Source organism: Branchiostoma floridae, chromosome 8, assembly GCF_000003815.2.
Source record: "Branchiostoma floridae strain S238N-H82 chromosome 8, Bfl_VNyyK, whole genome shotgun sequence".
Lineage (NCBI taxonomy): Eukaryota > Metazoa > Chordata > Leptocardii > Amphioxiformes > Branchiostomatidae > Branchiostoma > Branchiostoma floridae.
The window spans coordinates 19,538,692-19,557,928 of record NC_049986.1 but is presented as its reverse complement, the minus strand read 5'-3'; the positions used below and the strand labels follow the sequence as shown (position 1 = coordinate 19,557,928).

Here is a 19,237-nt window from a genome sequence, read left to right as displayed (position 1 = left end):
CGTCGCAGGCCTCCTCGTATTCATTGGAGCCATTTTCGTTGCAAGAGTGGTAGACATTACAGGCCTCTCTGTAGACGTTGTTGTCCATCGCAAGCAGCCGTCTTCTCACCACAAGTTTGTTTAGCCGAAATGCACACAAACCTCTTGGTTTTTTTGGGGGGGGGGGGGGGGGGAGTTATATTTTACGCTCGCAATGATTGTCTGGTTCCTACGTTGCCGAAAGACTACATGACTTACATCAACTCAGAAAAAAGGATACTTGAATCAGAAAAGATACAAAGAACCTAGACGGTAGCCGCTTGGAGGCATTAATGCTTAATACAAGCTCCCCTACCCCGTCCTTTTGTAGCAAAGACGCACAGACTAATCAGGTTCAGAATACTGTCTTTGATGGATTTTGTCCAAAGGTCATGCTTATTATTTTTGCTTGAGTGAGGTCCATAACGTAGAAGAAACATTGCGTTGCCCACAAAGCTTTGTGCGATCACTTCAGCAGGGGGCTATCTACTGGTAGTGGTGTGTGTTCAACTTCTATACTCTTTCCCAAATGCTGAGTGCTAAACAGAGTAAACAACATGTATCATTTTTGAAGTCTATGGTATCACTCGGCTAAATAAAGAACCCAAGACCTACCGACCGGAAGGCGAAAACTCTACCCATTGCGGTCATTGCACTGGTACTTGCTCAGATGTGTCTCCAAAATAGAAAGAAAAAAAAAGAAATTAAAAGAGTATGTTTGAATTTGATTAAGGAATTCGATTCTTACCCCCACCCTGTATCAAAGTCGTGGCAAGTGTCACTGACGTCATACGCAGACCAATCAAGTTCACAACACTGTTTTTCATGGATTTTCTCCAAAGGTCATGTTTATTGTTTTGCTTGTGCAAGATACATACCGGTTTAGGAAACATTGCTATCCCTGCGATCTTTGCCTACAGCTTCACAGCTCAGAAAAAATTCCTTCACGCACATAACGTGGGAATAGGGTATATGCAGCATTTGCTTACAAATATTACCGGTTCATATTGAGATTTCTCACTAAGTGCTCTTTTCGGTGAATGACTGTTTCAATGTATTCATTTTACTTGTGTCTGCAATTACAATAAATTATTGAAAATATTATCCTCCAACACAGAAGGCTTAGCTTGACTTGGCTTAGCAACATCTAAGTCATCTTCACATCCAGGTGTCAGAACACCAGTTACACGACTGAAGCCGGTCCCGTTTTCCATACTTGAGCACACGGTTACTTGTCAGGAGCTGCTAAAGAAAATATGAATTCGAAGAGGTTGAATTAGTAGACCTGAGGGTCATCTGCAGTAAAATTACTGCTGTCTGCTCATTTTGTGGATGTAACATAATGTTTCATTTTAAGTTACCCGTACTAAAGATGGTATGAGTTTACTATACAACGAACTTGTCATTGGTCAAAATCCAAGATCGCGGACCATGTCATCTTGTCTCAAATTTCGTCAACGTCGTTTACTCTTCATATGTGAACGTTTTTAGTGACTTACATAGGATTTGGGGACATATATGTAGAAAACAAACGTGTTTTACAAAATTCAAGCCTGCTAATTAAAGATGGTGGACATTTTCTGACGTCATATTGGCGTCAGTGCCGTCGTCATTTGCAACAGAATACTTGGCAGACTTAGATATTGATAAGATGCCTAATTAGTCAACGTTCAAGTTGTCTCAGAGAGGCTCCAAAAGTCTGGTCGAGATAAGGTTAACACCATGCAGAATATCTATAAAATTCAGCATGTCTTCTCTATTCCTGAAACAAAAACATTGATCAGCTTGTAAAATGGTACTTACCTGACGGTAGGACTTGGCAGATGAAGAGATTCTCCCAGTCACAGTACCAGGCAACCCACTCCTCCAGCCCATTCCAGTACAAGGCGCAGTCCTTCTTTTCCTGATTCTTGACGGACACATCGTCATCCCACCTGCTATATCCGGCCCCCAGGTCGGAGCCGTCTATCCACTCCCACTTGCCTTCTTGTCCCTCGTCATGTAAGCCGAACCAGAAGTAGCGTTTCGGGTCTACCGCGTTCTTCAGGGAGACGAGGAAGGCGTCGATGCCGTCATCTCGGGGCATGGCGAGGGTGCCTCCGTCAGCCCGGCAAGTCTCGGCCGCTTCGGAGAAGTTCTTCGCGGTGTTGAAGGCTTTGTAGCAGACTTCGCGATACTTCTTGTAACCGTCAAGGCAGGCAGCTGAAAAACAGGGTACCAAAATGATTGTCAACAATATGACACCATCCGTATCATTTCGAAGACATAAAAAGGTGAATTATGTATTTTAGGCGTTAATTTAAGTTTTTTATTCGCTTTTGGGAAGTCATGAGTGCTCTATCGGGCCGCTAGAGCACTCTATAAGTAGTGTAGATGGGTATAGGAAAATATATCACAAACGGTTTGTTCTTACCTCCTAGGTGTGTCGGAGCGGACTCTTCCTCCGGTTTGTCTTCCAGCTTCGGGCGTTTCGGGGTCTTTTCCTCTTTCCCCAGCCCAGAGTCGTCCAGCGGTGAACAGCTAGACACAACATCGTGCAAAGCTGTCAACTCGCTGTCATTCCAATCTAGCTTGCTGACTGTCAGTTTTAGATCCGTCACTTCCAAAGCTGTAATAATGTAATAAAGACTATCATTAGATAAATAAATAAAGCTTTATTTGAATGCAATTCAATCTCTAATTGAACTGAACTCAATCTCTGCAACTGGAATAAAATCCGAGAATAACATGTTTTGAACATGTTTTGGTGAGACAAAAATGTGCAATAAAGGAATCCGTACGTTTATGAAGGTTCGACATTCAATCTCTTCAACTGCATAGAAATCGGGGATCTACTTCCCGACGTTTCGAGTGACATTCATCACTCTTCTTCGGAGTTATTTGAATGAACTAGCAGAACAATTCAATACAAATACATCTAACTGAAAAAAAAAGGTTAATGAACATGTGAAAAAGAGTGATGGGTGCCACTCGAAACGTCCGGAAGTAAATCTCCGACTTTCATCCATTTGAAGAGATTGAATATATCGAACCTTCATAAACGTATTTATGCCATACCTGTGACGCGAAAACGTTCGATACGGGTGTTCCGGACCGGGCCGTAACTTCCGTATCAGACCGGTTCGAAAGGTGTATCACACAGGCTCCATTCGAATAAATCGAACTGTTTCAAGCGGGCCGAATACGAATACCTGATTCGAACGTTGGAACATTGCTGTTGCAACACTTTTTGTTCGAGGGCACCAAATCTGTTCAACTTCTGGCGCGTTTCAAATCAATACATGGGTTTTCTCAGGTGGGTATGACATAAATGAAATACAACACGGTGTATACGGCATCACCCTCGATCTCAGCCCTCCCTCGGCCTTCGGCCGTCGGGCGATCCGACCCGCGGTCGGGCTGAAGCCTCGGGTGATACGGAATACACCGTGTTGTATTCTATATGGATACCTTTATTGCACATTTTTTGGCCACAGCAAAACATGTTGAAATTCGAACCCACCCAGAAAGATAACAGTGCCCAGCAGACAGTAGATGAGAACAAAGGTCACCACCGCGATAGTCTTTATCATGGCGCTGGTGAAGACTCGGGACTGACCAGGGTTCCCCATACCGACCCCTGGGATGCCAGGGTTCCCCATACCGACCCCTGGGATACCAGGGTTCCCCATACCGACCCCTGGGATGTACCCTGCGGTCCCAGCTGAGGCAGGTCCCGGGTCGTTGGCTTGACGGTTGTCGTTAGTCTGAGGACTGGACAAGCCTGCTGGACGAAAAAATTAATATATCATATCCAGTGTCCATTTTTGCGTAATTTCTGCTGCGTTAAGAAATATTACAAAAATATAAAGGTATTTTGTTAGAACCGAAATTAGCGCTTTTTGTCCAATCTGCCTGTCAATAAATGGTTACCGTGGCAGCACGAAACAAAATTGAAAATGTTTCAAACTTCGTGAAATTGTTGCTCACAATCTTTAAGGAAAACTTATCAAATTTTGTGTCTCTAGCATAAGCCGTCTTAGCGTTATGCGACATGAAAGTTGGCGCCCCCTCCCCACACAACCCACCATCTCGTCTGAATAAGGTTAAATTTCGCCTACAAGGAAATCGTGGTTTAAATTCTTATTCAAAGTTTCTGTTCTTACAAATTCCTAACGGTTCGGTACCTCACCTAGCTCTCCTGATACGTCTGATGGTCCAGTAGCGGGGTGGTTCTGGCCAGGGGCCCTCCTCTTTGCTGAAATCCCTGACGGGGAGACCGTGCGGGCCTCCTCCCCCTGATTATTGCAGGTTTCGTAAACGTTGCAAGCCTCCTCATATTCATTGCAGGCATCCTCGTTGCAGGAGTCGTAGACATTACAGGCCTTCTTGTAGACATCGGAAACATTCACGTTGCAGGCCTCTTTGTAGACGTTGTTGTCCATCGCAAGCAGCGGTGTTTCCACAACTAGCTTGTTTACCCGAAATGTAAGCTTTTAAACGTTCAAAACTTGTTTTTCTCTGTTATGTCTTACGCCCACAGTGATTGTCTGGTTCCTACGTTGCCAGTAGGTTACATGAATTCAATCAGCTGTAAAAAACATGTCTATGCACGAGGATAAGATGCAAAGAGCCTTGAAGGCAGCCGCTCGAAGGCTTTAATGTTTCATTCAACTTCCCTCACCTTCTTGCCCAAGACGTGGCACGTGTCATTGACGTCATACGCAGACCAATCAAGTTCACAACACCGTCGTACATGTTTTTTTTCAAAGGTCATGTTTATTGGTTTTGTTTGTGTAATTTCCATCACGGTGGGCAAATGGTGCATCGGGTAGCGCCCATCTCCATTTCTGAACCCCTAGGCCACTCAGCTTTGCAGAATCTCTACAGCAGGGGGCTAGTTTACTGATAGTGGTGTGTGTGTGTTCAGAGAAAGTAGAGAAAAGTGCTAAGCAGAGAAAGTAGCATATATCATTTTTAAAGTCTTTTGTGTGACGCGGCTAGATGCAGAACTCAAGGCGAAAACTTTACCCACTTGGCCATTGCACTGATACTTGACCAGATGTGTCTCCAAAACTGAGAGAGTATTTTTGAATTTGACTTTTGAATTATGATTTTAAATCCCCCATTCGTATATCTAAGATTTAGTCACACACACACACCTATTCGTACCGAAGACGTGGCAAGTGTAACCGACGGCACGCGCAGACCAATCAAGTTCACAACACTGCCTTTCGTGTATTTTGTCCAAAGGTCATGTTTATTATTTGTGTTTGTGTAAGGCCTACGTCACATTTCCAAACCGTGGCCCGGCCGGACTGTTAGCGGACACTAAAAATTAAAGTTTATGCCAATAAATATGCACAAGGCATGGTGTTGAATTAGTTTTGGTCATTTTTGTGTATTTCTTGTCTTTTATATCGTACTTTTCCTTCCCCCAAACTGCCAGGCCGGGCCCCTTTGTGGAATTGTGACGTTAGCCTAAGATCCATAACGGTAGAGGATCTAGGAAACATTGCTGACCCTGCGCTCTGTGCCTCCTGCTTCACAGCTCAGACAAAAAGTTAGAGGTTAAATTCCTTTCCGCACCAAATGTGGGGAATAGCTATTATAATATAGGTAATACCCAGCAATTGCTCACAAATGCTACCCTCTGGTGCATATTGACATTTCTGACTAAGTATGCTCTTCTCAGTGAATGACTGTTTCAATGTATTCATTTTACATATACAGTCAAACCTGTCCTGAGCAACCACTCAAGGGACCGAGCAAAAATGGTTGCCGAGGACAGGTGGTTGCTCCCGACAAGTTGGTTGGCGAACAAAAATAATAAATGATACGGTTCGCATGATATACACCTTTCAGTTAGTTGTCAGGAAACATATCTACAAGAGATGCACAGTTTTCAATCCCCATGCTGTTATGTCAAGAAACCATTGTTTAACAATCAGAGCTGAGTTCTAACAATCAAAAATGGTTTGTTTTGTAGTTGTCTGTTTCCTTGAACAGCCCAAACAAGTGCTTTCAATTTCTCTACCAGGATGTCAAAATTTTCACTGATAATCAATTTGCACGGTGCACATTGTCAATATGCTTGACTGATATTCCCTTACATAAAGAAAAGAAGTCCAGGGTAACTGTGCCTAGTACATAATTCTTCATATAAACTGGCTGCTAGCTGCTGTCAATCAATTTTGGTTGGTTGGGGCAGGTTGAATGCCCCTTTGGGACTGTAAAAAAGTGGTTGCCGGTTGGGGAAGACAGGTGGTTGCTTGGGAGGGGGTCTTAACTATGTAAAAATGGACGGGACTGTTTCAATGTGTCCTCTGACGGCAGGTGGTTGCCCGCGCCAGGTGGTTGCTCGGACAGGTTTCACTGTACCTGAAATTTCTATAATCAGGCACGTATTAAAATATCATCCCACAACATAAAAGGCTAAGCTTGATGCATTAATTGACCACATGTGAATATGTGGCTTCTGTATTTCGTTGCATATTCAGGGGGTATCGCCAAAGATACAATTGAGTCAGTTTGAAAATGTATCTTGATTGCATTTGGCGATTACAGCGACAAATAAGTGCTTACACGTACTGTTTAAAGAATCAGTCATATTTGAATAATGACTCAGATATAAAAAAGAAATTTCCATTATCACAGCTCATGACCACTTTCCTAACATAAAAAAATATTCAAATATCATACTACTATATGCGGCATTTTGTATTCTCCGACTGCTAGAAAATGTTCTCCTGTGGTCACGCCCGAAAGTGCAGAAACTGCCCCGGAGTGTCCCATTTTTCGAAATGAGACTATAGCATAAGTAGATAAGCAGACACACGCCGGTGTATTGTTCTCTAAGCAAACCTGGCGCAACATATAATGGACGTTGACTGTCTCTACATAACTTAGCAACATCTAAGTCATCTTCACATCCAGATGTCAGAACACCAGAAGTCGATGTCCCTTTGCATAGTTGAGCACATGGTTACTAGCCTGGAACTGCTGAAAGAAATACGAATTCAATGAATTGTCTCGATTCTTTTTACTAGTACTACTGTGATGATTTTACCATACATGTAGATATTGATAATGTTTAAAGCAAATGCTTTCCTAAAATTTTGCAAAAGTAAAGGACATTTGTTTACGTTTGCATGGTTTAGCTGTCAACTCAGGTACACAACCAACACCGAAGATAGTTGTGACGAACAAATTGTTAAGGACTACCGAATGTCTACAATGACGAAATCTCCATGAGACTGACCTAAGCTGTATCGTCTTGAACAGGTTTTCGAAATTCCTCGCTAGGAATTTGTCACACCACGGAAAGAATTCACATCATTCAGCAATCAGCGCGATGTTTTTATTCGTGAATTAAATGCATGAGCTCGTGAGAAGATACTAACCTGACGGCATGACTTGGCAGATGAAGAGAAAAGCCCAGTCACAAAGCCATGGGAGCCAGTCCTTCACCCTGTACAAGGCGCAGTCCTTAAGTTCTGAATTGTAGATGAACACCCTGTCACCCCACTTGCTATATCCGGTCCCCAGGTCGGTGCCGTCTATCCACTTCCACTTGCCCTCTTGTCCCTCATCATGTAAGCCAAACCAGAAGAAGTAATCCGGGTCTACCGCATTCTTCAGGGAGACGAGGAAGGCGTCGATCTCGACGTCTCGGGGCATGGCGAGGGTGCCTCCGTCGGCCCGGCAGGTGTCGGCTGCTTTGGAGAAATTCTTCGCGGTATCGAAGGCTTTGTAGCAGACTTCACGATACTTCTTGTAACCGTCTTTAACAATGTGGTACCATCCGTATCGTATGTAAACATGAACAAGTGATTTTGTTTTATTTTTTTGAAAAGTCATGTGTGCCACTAGGGCACACTTTAAGTAGCGGAGACGGGTCTAACTAAATATATTACAAACGGTTTGTTCTTACCTAATAGGTGGGTCGAAGCGTACTCTTCCTTCGGTTTGTCTTGTAGATTTGTCATGATTTTTTCAAGCGTCTTCTGACGATGTCGTGTCTTCCTCCCTTTTCCTATTTCAGAGTCGTCCTGCTGTACCACGCTGGCCGCAGCATCGTGCAAAGCTTTCTCCGTTATCTTATCTAGCTTGCTGACTGTCAGTTTAAGATCCGACATTTCGTCGGCTGTATTAATGAAAGAATGAATAAATGAATAGATGAAGAACTTTATTTGAAGACAATTCAATCTCTACAACCAAACGAAAAATTACTTCCGTACGTTTCGGGTGACATCCATAATCTCCGTTAGTATTATTAAAATCAACGCGAAAAATAATTCTTCAATTTGAAGTGGAAGATACTGAATTGCCTTTAAAAATTGTTCACGTGAATGTCTGACCTTAAAAAAAACGTAATTCATGGATGATAACTTTATGGCACATTTTTGCCACACTGAATGTTGCAATTCCTACTAGAAATTTTCCATAAAAACTGCGCACCCACCCAGAAAGATAACAGTGCCCATCAGACAGAAGATGAGAACGAAGATAACCACAATGACGACCTTCAGCACGGCGCTGTTCCAGACCCGGGACTGACCAGGGCCCTTCATACCGACCCCCGGGATGTACTCTGCGGTCCCATCTGAGGCGCGTTCAGTGTCGGTGGCGTTACGGTTGTCGTTAGTCTGAGAACTAGACAAATCTGTTGGACGTATAGATTTTTATTTGTCATTTACAGTGTTCAGTTTTGCGTATCATAATTTCTGTTGCGCAAAGAAATATTAGAAAAAAATGGTCAATGCATAAATTCATGATCTCAATCTCTGGGATACTCTTGAAATATTTCTATTGTGGTACAACTAGGTATGTGGTTGAAAATCTCTTTATTGCGTTTTTCACGAGAAGAACTTGATATCGTCACTGTGGCCTGCAAGTATTCGGTAAATCGTGCCTTTATCTGATGTTCCTTGGTTCTAGAATATTCCTAAACTGCACGGTACCTTACCTGACTCTCCTGGCAAGTCTGATGCTCCGGTGGCGGTGTTCAGGCCAGGGGCCCTCCTCTCTGCCGAACTCCTCGACGAAGAGACCGTACAGGCCTCCTCCCCGTCATTGCAAGTATCCACGTTGCAGTTATCGTAAACGTTGCAGGCCTCCTCGTATTCGTTGGAGCCATCCTCGTTGCAGGAGTCGTAGACATTGCAGGCCTCTCTGTAGACGTTGTTGTCCATCGCAAGCAGCCGTCTTCTCATCACAAGTTTGTTTAGCCGAAATACGTTCTTGTTGCTCGCAATGATTGTCTGGTTCCTTTATTTCATAGAAGACTACATAACTGAGAAAAAAGGATCTTGCATGAGAAAGGATACAAAGAACCTAGACCTGAGCCGCTTGGAGGCATTAATGCTTAATGCTTCGTACTAAAGACTTGACAACGCTTCCTTTCATGGATTTTTTTTCCAAAGGTCATGTTTATTGTTTTCGCTTGTGTAAGATCCGTAACGGTTGAGGAAACATTGCCAACCCTGCGACCTTTACCTTCAGCGTCACAGCTCAGAAAAAAGTCCTCCCCATACCAAATGGTGCATCGGGCGGCGCCCATCTTTGTTTCTGTAGCCATTTTGTGCGTTCACTACAGTAGTGTGGTATTCCACTGTTAGTGTTAATGGTTAACTACCATTCTCTTTCTAACGTGCTGAGTGACAAGCAGAGAAATTAGCATGTGCCATTTTTAAAGTCTTTGGTATGATTTGGCTTGATACTCACGACTAACATTCTTGGCCATTGCACGGGTACCTGCACAGATGTGTCTCAGTAAAACAAAACAAAATTGAAACACTATTTCTTTTAATTTGACTTGAAAATTTGATTCTTCTTTTTTTTTATCACATCTGTCTTTCGGATGTAGCAGACATGACAGAAAGAAGAGTGGAAGATATGTTTATTATAAGCAAAGACGTAGGTTATCACTTCATAAATGATCATGTCATATGGGGGCTTACTGTATCTGACAAACATCGTGCCCGACTGACCGGCTTCCTGGTCTGGAGGGGGGGGGGGGGATATGAGCTGCGGCTGTTTAGCGCAAAATACAGGAGTTGCATAACGTTGGTAGGTAGCACTTGACATGCAGGCTACTACAGGGCTACTGGGCTCGTCTGCGATGTCGTGTCTGCTGTGCTTTATCATGATCTTCTCCCTTTCTGCTAGGATTGGGCACTGTGCCAATATGGTTCTTTTCATCTTACTTACAAAGTATCTTCTGTCAACGTTTCATCCCTACTGTTACATGTTAGCTTGCGTGGTCAGCTTTATAAAAGAATTTCTTGTTTACTGTCAAAGGACCCAAAAGACGAAAGGAACGGTGGATTATCGCATCAGCACGTCGACAGCGAGCAGCCGAACGAGCGGACCCACCTCATCAACTCGACTGAACAGAAACAAACAGAAGCAGTGGCGACAAAGGAAGAAAGTAAGTTCCGCACAAGACAGACATGTATATCAAAATAGGAAACGTTGTATATTCTTTGGAACAACCGATTACTTTATTGCAAAACAATTGTACCGCCCTTTGTTCAGAGTAAATTCGCCTCTTCTTGTCACTTTGACAAATTTGTCTTTGAAGATGACAAATGTCTTTTTATTGGAATTGGGATGTTTGGGACCGCGTCTGTTAGCAGCGACACCTTACTAACCTGCAGTGAAATGCAAACCTCTCAGCATTTCCCCGGCCAGAGGAAGGTGACAGACTGTCACAGAAACGTTGGAGGAAATAAAGCAACGGTTGTGCAAAACGAAACTCTTTAAGAGGCATGTAAACAATAGATATAGTGATAGCAAAGCTCCAGATTATTTGTTTATCCAAACATTCATTTGTCACACTACATGTAATAGTACTTAGCTATTAGTATCCCATGTCACACTATCGAATTATTGCATTTATTCCATGTGGGCAGGAACATATTTTAAGATAATCATCATCATTCATATTGAATGCTTCTAATCTTCATTTAAGACACAATTTTATCAACTTCTTCCCCAGATGTGTCCTGTCGTGTCCTCCTGTGCTTCTCCCTCTACACGAACATCGGGAAGCTCCTAAGCACCAGTCAGGCTCCCGGAGCGATCAAGTGTCTCCACGGCATCCGCTTCCTCAGTATGAGTTGGGTCATCTTGGGGCACACCTACGCCTTCGCCGAACCTGTCATTGGTGGGTCTTTGTTACGTCAGTTCACCTTTATCCGTGGGGTAACCCATATTCGTTGTATCTAAAATGTCTCCACAGCATCCGCTTCCCCAATATGAGCTGGGTCATCCTGGGTCGCACCTACGTAGTCACTTCTCCTGTCATTGGTAGGTGTTTGCTAACGTTAGTTCATCTTTATCTGTGGGGTGCCCCATATGCGTTGTATCTACAAATAGGGTACTTTGGGATCGCCAAGTCGATGGGCGATAGTTTCACTCTGTAATATTTTGAAAATATTACGAAAAAAGTCCGTGGTTTAGGTTATAGGTTAATCCATTGATAAAGATGAACTAGCATGCCTGAACCAACGGGTCGTAGGTTCCAGATAACCTGTGTCAACCCCCGTCTCTGTTCAATTTTCTGGCACATTTTCAGTTTCACTGTTCAGTTTCTGAAGTTACGTGTCTCTAAAGTCTCGTTCCGGAAGCGGCAATTGAAGGGTCCATTCTGTCTGTGAAAATCCCAGCTATTGTCCGTGTTGGTAAAGTTAGTTTTTTTTTCAAAATGCGGAAAAGTTGATGATGGACAGGAAACTGGTTTTGTGAGAGACGAATCCACTTTCTCGAAGACAAAAAAAAAAACTGCACGATGAAAAAGCAGCTGACAATAATGATATGATATGAACCATGCCATCAAGACATCAACTATGTACATTGTGTTGTCTTCTCCCCAGATAACGGATCGCTGGCTCTGGAGGTTATTGGACAGTTCACGTTTCAGGCTGTCGGAAACGCCTTCGTATCGGTCGACTCCTTCTTCTTTCTAAGGTGAGAGAGCAATTGTTGATAAGACTTATGTCAGTTGTTCATGAGATTCTCATACTGAAATTGTCAAATACAAATGTATCATGATGATACATAGAAAGCTGCCTGCCATCGAGAAAATTTTTCAGTGACCATATGGTGGCATAGAATATTACATGTGGAAAACACGAAGAAAAAACGCCATATTTCAGACTTCCTTGCATTTCTTTTGTCATATGATTCATTAATCATGTTTCCGATGAAATGTACTGCGTGGATTTTGCAATGCCCCTTTCTAAAATCCGCGATCCCTACTTCCAGTGGCCTGCTGACCGCCTACCTGCTGCTGAAGCAGATGCAGAAGAGCAGGGAGAAGGGGCAGTCCATCCCGTACTGGATGATGTACGTGCACAGATACTGGAGGTAAATAAAGGGCTTTATATCATTTGTTATCAACTTCAGATTCATCAAAAAGCAAGGCTCTAAGGCACTGAAAAGTTTCGGGTTATTGTACTGGATTGTGATGACTTCACTTTAGACTTTTCTTTATTCTTTAAAGGAGACGGTAAGCCTTCAGTCTGAAGGCCTCAGGTGCCAACCTTTGCTCGTTACACAACCAAACACAGTTTTCGAGAACAGCAGGGTCTGATATAAAGCCTCGCCGTAGCATCGCTCTTCTAGCTACATGAAAAAACTATTACCTCAATATTAGAATTCTCCTGTCTGTCATGCGCGACAGGGTCGTATGGAAGAACTTCATAGCGTCACCAGATAAGGATGAACTGAACTGAACTGAACTGATGCTGCTCACCATGTAATTGCTTGTGCTACACATGTACAGGGTAGCATCTTTCCTTGTTGTTTCAGTAGCACGGTATACATTCTTACAAGAATGTTACTAGCCCTTTCCCTTGTATAATGTCTAATTATTTCATTAACACATTCGATGTTCTTCCAGACTGACGATGCCCTACGCGTTCGTGCTGATGATGTGGCTGTGCGTGTACCCGTACATGTTCGTCGGCCCCTTCTGGCCAGGCGAGGCGCTAGACCCTGGCTGTCACGGGGCGGACTGGTGGAAAAACCTCCTCTACGTCAACAACGTCGTCAATCCGGAGAGAGGGGTATGATTCTTGTCAAGTTAGCGTGCGTAGTTAAGTGGTTAATAGCCCCGCCACTGTAGCTCATCAACAAACATCACAGTACAAAACTTGTCACGCAGCAACGTACATGTATATTGAACCCATACAACGTAAAAAAAATTCACGTGTCATTAACGATAAGGCGACTTGAGAGGTCATATACATTGGGTATAAATACTTATTAACTTTACTACTTCAAGTCATTACAGGTGCCGGACATTCTATACAAAAAGCCTATAATTGCTTTGCCACCCTTGGAAATCAACTTTCAAAAGTTGTAGGGGCTGCCACCCGTCTTGAGTTGAATGAATAGACAAATGAATAATTTCGTATGTAATGCCGTTTCCGTCCCCAGTGCATGGGCTGGTCCTGGTACCTGGCGAACGACATGCAGTTCTTCATCATCGGCGTTCCTCTCCTATATCTGATTTTCAGGTAAGTTAATACACGAAATGAAATGTTAATTGCGTATCTGATATCCTGGCCTGACTGACAGTAGTTCAATGTAAGATACACATTGACTAAGCAGGGCTGCCTCTTGCTTGAATATTTTTCCGTCCCACTCATTGTTTGGGAGCGCGAGCCCATGTTGTTGATTTTCCTGGTTAAATGTGTCATTTCAAGCTTATGAAATTACCCTTTCAACAGTTTATGTAATTTTTGGGACAGATGGGGTAGAATTACTTTCCGTCCCAATAAGCAAATTTCCGTCCCAGAACGGAAAGACGGGCACGTTTGCGATGCGTGACGTATTTTCAACGTGATAAACCCTTGCCACGTTCCTTTTGTTTATATAGGTTAGATGGATGCACTGACAAATGTAACTGATGTCACTAACACACGTTCCAACCTCAACAGATGGCGTCCTGTTGGGTTTGCCTTGAAGCTGGCTCTTCTTCTCTCGAGCTTCATCGCGACAGCGGTGATCTGCTTACATGATAAACTCAGCCCCAGTATTTACGGAATGTCACAGTAAGACATGTTTGTCTTTATCGTTCATCATCCGTTCAGCATTACGTTCTTTCATGACACGTCGCTGTTGTGTCGAGGATGTTCCTACGGCTATCTTCACTTTATTATGTTTTATTACACTGACCTGATACTTTCCTAATGTAATACGTATTTTTGTACTTTTGGTGATATGATGTATTGTGATTGAACTTAACAAGTATTTTTGTCATCTTAGATCATTCGTTGTTTTCTAATTCAACATTGAATTAGACTAATCAGCAAGTGTTTGATCCAGAAGATTGCATTTTGTTCCTTTGCATTATTCTTAATGCCCGTATATTGAGCATATATATAAGCTAACTATGAATTAATTATGATTTACTTGTATTACCTCGTTAAAGAGATTCATTAGTATGTACGCAGTTAATAGAATTTTCATCAAGCAGTGACTGCTTTTTAATGCCATAAGGCCATGTTGATTTGATTCCATGGATGACATCCGCGTGCGCACCAATTTTCGGCCGATTCCAAAAAAAAAAAAAGTTTTCAAGCATCGTTCAAACCAGCTTCAATACCAGCAAATATATGCCGAAAATCCATACTAATGTCGTAAAATGCATCTTTTGCGTCTTCTCCTATCGCAAAACGTACTGATTTTGTCGTAAACTTGCACATGCGCATTGACGTTATTGTAAACACACCCACCATGAATAAGATGGACTGATAGCCATCGACAATTTGGAGCTACGTGTGTTTACCTTTTCGTATCCATGCTGGGCTCCCTTGAAAATCAATCGCACGACTTGGGGGACAACCAAACGGTTTCCAAGATGAATAAATAGATATCAAACCTGACTTTCCCGTCCAGGCCGGAGTGGATGGAGCACTACTACCTGAAGCCGTGGTGCCGGATCGGTCCGTACCTGGTCGGCATGGCGGTCGGGTGGCTGATGGTCAGGATCAAGGGAAGCTCTGTCAACCGAAAGGTGAGTCAGAACTTCCTGGCATGGCCATTCATACAGTCGGACCGAAGTTCGCTTTATTAGACTCATAGACAGTAGGCGAAGGAATTGTTGTTAACTGTCCGGGGTGGTGTTTTGAGTGTAGCCCGAAATGAAGTACTAGTCCTCGGGATCATCCGATCGGGTGCTGAACGTCGGCGAGTTCCGAGCGAAGGCACCCGAAGTTCGGCGACCTGCATCCGAAGTTCGGCACGGCGGAGCAGACAGCGGAGCGAGGAGGGTTAGCTCCACTCAGGCAAGGGATAACTAAACGTACAGTAAATCGGTGACGGGGGCGTTTCCTGAGCACAGCGGGTTAACCGGTTGCCATTATCTGGTGGCTCAACAAGAGTAACGTATTAATAACAACATGTTCCTTTGCCATGAAAGATGATGATGATGATGATGACGTTGATGATGGTGTTGATGATGATGATATGTTCCAGACACCCGTTGGCTTGGCGGTCGCCACCGCCACTGCCCTAGCCGTGCTGTACGGGCTGTATGGAACCTACCGCGGTACCGTCATGACCAACTCCGAGAACGCGTTCTACCTCATTGTGCACCGTACATCTGACTAATCATTTCTTTTGTTCCAGACTATGGTGATTGTTGCTCCCGTTGGCTGGGCCGTCGCCACCGCCACTGCCCTAGCCGTGCTGTACGGGCTGTATGGAACCTACCACGGCACCGTCATGGCCAACTCCGAGAACGCGTTCTACCTCAGCATGCACCGTAAATCTGACTAATCACCTCCATTTCTTTTGTTCCAGACTATGATGATCGTCACTCCTTTTGACTGGGCCGTCGCTACCGCCACTGCCCTAGCCGTGCTGTATGTTGTACTGATATGTTGGTCCATTGGATATGACCATGGTATTGACATGTTAGTCCATTAGGCCTGAATATGGTACTGATAAGTTAGTCCATTAAAACTTAAGACTTATCACATTCATTTCTTCTTTTGTTCCAGACTATGATGATAGTCGCTCCTGTTGGCTGGGCGGTCGCCACCGCCACTGCCCTAGCCGTGCTGTACGGACTGTACGGCACCTACCACGGGACCGTCATGACCAACTCCGAGAACGCGTTCTACCTCAGCGTGCACCGGGCCGTGTGGGGCATGGCGCTGGGCTGGATGGTGCTAGCCTGCTTCTACGGATATGGAGGTAATGCTTTCGTCAATACTGTTTTGTAGCGCGTCGATGAAGGGTAGACATCCAGGTAATAAGGAAAACTGGACATGTTGAACCCTTATTACTCATATTGCTATGTGGCCGTCCCTGTCTCATACTAGGGATTGGTCACACGAATGCGAATATGCAAGGTCGTATGAGTTGCGTTCTTTTTGTTTAGGTAAAGTTCGCTGGGAAGAAGTTGTATTTTATCGTGACTTGACTTTTACTGCGTAGCCTGGTTGTCGACCACTAACACTGAGTTGTGCATATTGGTTATGCACAGATATAGACAGGGAGGGAGAAATAAATAGATATAGATTATTAGATCAAGACAGGGAGAGAGAGAGGGGGGAGAGAGAGGGGGAGGGAGAGATAGAGAGACAGAGATACAGAGAGACAGGGAGAAACAGACAGAGACGTACAGACGTACTATATGTGTCCAGACAGACAGACGTACCACAAACAATACTTGAAATTATTTGGGATTAAACAAGATCATAAGATATGACAATAGTGCCCATCTCTCCTACAGGACTGGTGAACACGTTCCTATCGTGGGAGCTGTGGGTGCCGCTGAGCCGGCTGACGTACTGCGCCTACCTGGTGCACCCCATGGTCATCTATGTGGCTTTCTACACTCGGGAGGTTACCCTACACTACTCAACTCTTACCGTGGTAGGTACATGTACTATAACACACCCACCGTGGTAGGTACATGTAATATGCTAACCCTACCCATACCCCGAATCCTACCCGTACCCCATCCGTACCCCTAACACTAATCGTACCCCTACCCATACCCCTAACCCTAACCCTACCCACACCCCTAACCCTACCATAGTCAGCTACGTGGCGTTCTATACCCGGGAGGTCACCCTACACTACTCAACTCTCACTGTGGTAGGTACACATACGTACCCCTAACCCTACCTAAGATGTGACAATAGTGCCCATCTCTCCTACAGGCGTAGGTACATGTACTACAGTCACTGCCAGTAACAATCATGGTTTGGGGCTGTCTTTTGCTAGTTTTGTTTTCGTTTTATTCATTTGTTTGCTTTAAGTTGATGTCATTTTTAAGGGATTGTGTTAAAATGAATTCTGTAACGTCTTACGACTGTACGTCTATTGGTTTATTTCATTCCAGATCTATTTCTTCCTGGGAAACTTGGTTCTGTCCTACGGCCTGGCGTTCCTGGTGTCCGTCACGGTGGAGGCGCCTCTTCTGGGGCTGGAGAAAATTGTCTTCCGGAAATAATTCTGAGTTTAGCTTAGCTTTATCGTTTGACCAGGATAATTACATCTCACGTCTGGCCTGTGACATAGGATGAACATAGGATGTTGGAGTTTTCTTTTACTCAGCCAGTAATGTATCTCACGCGATTGCGTTTCGACGCCTCAGAGTTTTTGATGTCTGATAGGCATCGAAACGTAAGCAGGTGAGGCTTAACTACAGCTTGTTATGAAAAAGAAACTCCAACATCCTATTCGTAGGTCCTTATTGACAACGAATATATGTACAATATTTACGTTACCAACATATATAGTAGAACAATAACCCTTTACACGTCAATGCTGGTTAGACATCCAGGTAATAGGGTAGACAATACAAAAGCTACAAAACTTGACCAGCAGGTGGATAAGTTTTGTAATTTGTCAGACATTTCCGATACTGTGGCATCCGTTATCTTTATAAATTACTGGCGAAAGACAGTGGGTGCTACCTGAAACTTCTGGTCGTTTACAAAACTTATCCCCTTTGTTTTACTAACGTATAGTTTTGTGAATGATTCTTTACATATAGATACTAATAAAGCCGAACTTTAAACATAGGAGATCAGCAAAAGACTACATTGTTACTCCAAGCACAAACTCACTCAATTTGCAGAAAGTCGGACAATTCATCAACCACTGCCTACAAAGAAGAAGTCAAACCCTACACTAGTAAACACAGTACCTTGTAGTAGATTAGAAACCAATGTTATGTACTGAATGACCTTACTCTTATTTTGAGACTGTATGTGCCTTCGGCCGTGATTTTGCAGATAAACTCTTCTATAAATAAAGCAATGAAAAAAAAAAACTTATTGATTGCTATTTTTACCATCTGTTCTGGAAAGCCGTTGTTGTTCCCATCTGACTTTGATAGAATGCGAGTTTGTTACAAATCGATGACCCATAGTTTTGAATGCTTAGAACTGTAAAAACACTGCCAATTGTTGTCTTCTTCAAACTACGACACTCGACAGTAATGAACATATATGTAAACGTCATCCATGTAAATTTAGAAAGATGTTTTTAATATAAGTTACAGCGTGATTCTTAATGATAGATTTCTATATTTCCTTCAGTTGGGAGAACAGGTTAACCGTTACCTCATTCTAGACTTTAAAGTTTAAACTTGTTGTGCTCATCATGTCAATGTTCATAGACGTGCCTCGCACTAGGAGACGCACATAAGTAGCTGAGAACCAAACTGACTAGCAAACAGCAAAGGGAGGAACAGAGGCCGCCGGTTTCTGGCCTGAGCATTTACACGGAAGCTTTAAATCCAAGGGACTGCATACAGGTAGCACTATCATAAATTCCACAACGACATGTGAATAGAACACTATGACGAACTACATGTTAATTTAGGATATAACGTTAACAGCTTTTTGGTGTATCGAATAGGTGCAAAAAACCACTCCATGACCCAAAGACGCGTACAATGTCAATATTTGAGAAATACAGTATTCAAAAGTCAACAGGGACACTCGAAAAAGCCATATGCTGCTGTCGGCATTTTTTTCAAGTGGGGTAATCAGGTATCTAAACTTTGACCTTTCACCGCCGGAAGTGCTGACCCGCCTGAGCCATTTTGGTCAGCGTCATGCGACAGGAGGGTCTTTTATTTATCTAAGCCGATTTCCTAGACTATTGAAGGTTTTATCGATCTACCAACGAAGTCAGAACACAGGTAAGACCATTATTAGTTATCAACCAGCACTAGTAGATGCCAATACGACGGCAAGAGGAA

At 43.4% G+C, this 19,237-nt stretch overlaps 1 protein-coding gene across 1 annotated transcript in view; it reads left to right on the top strand.

Moving 5' to 3' along the window:
• LOC118420738 (nose resistant to fluoxetine protein 6-like) overlaps nucleotides 1-18,943 on the top strand; it is a gene marked incomplete at its 5' end in the record, with an annotated part of 28,344 nt that extends 9,401 nt beyond the window's left edge. The window contains 11 exon segments of the mRNA XM_035827696.1: nucleotides 10,300-10,429; nucleotides 11,000-11,167; nucleotides 11,877-11,970; nucleotides 12,268-12,369; nucleotides 12,905-13,070; nucleotides 13,444-13,523; nucleotides 13,947-14,060; nucleotides 14,908-15,025; nucleotides 16,014-16,209; nucleotides 16,751-16,893; nucleotides 17,366-18,943. Coding sequence (XP_035683589.1) covers nucleotides 10,300-10,429; nucleotides 11,000-11,167; nucleotides 11,877-11,970; nucleotides 12,268-12,369; nucleotides 12,905-13,070; nucleotides 13,444-13,523; nucleotides 13,947-14,060; nucleotides 14,908-15,025; nucleotides 16,014-16,209; nucleotides 16,751-16,893; nucleotides 17,366-17,476 — 1,422 coding nt within the window.
• Nucleotides 18,944-19,237: the final 294 nt, after the last annotated feature.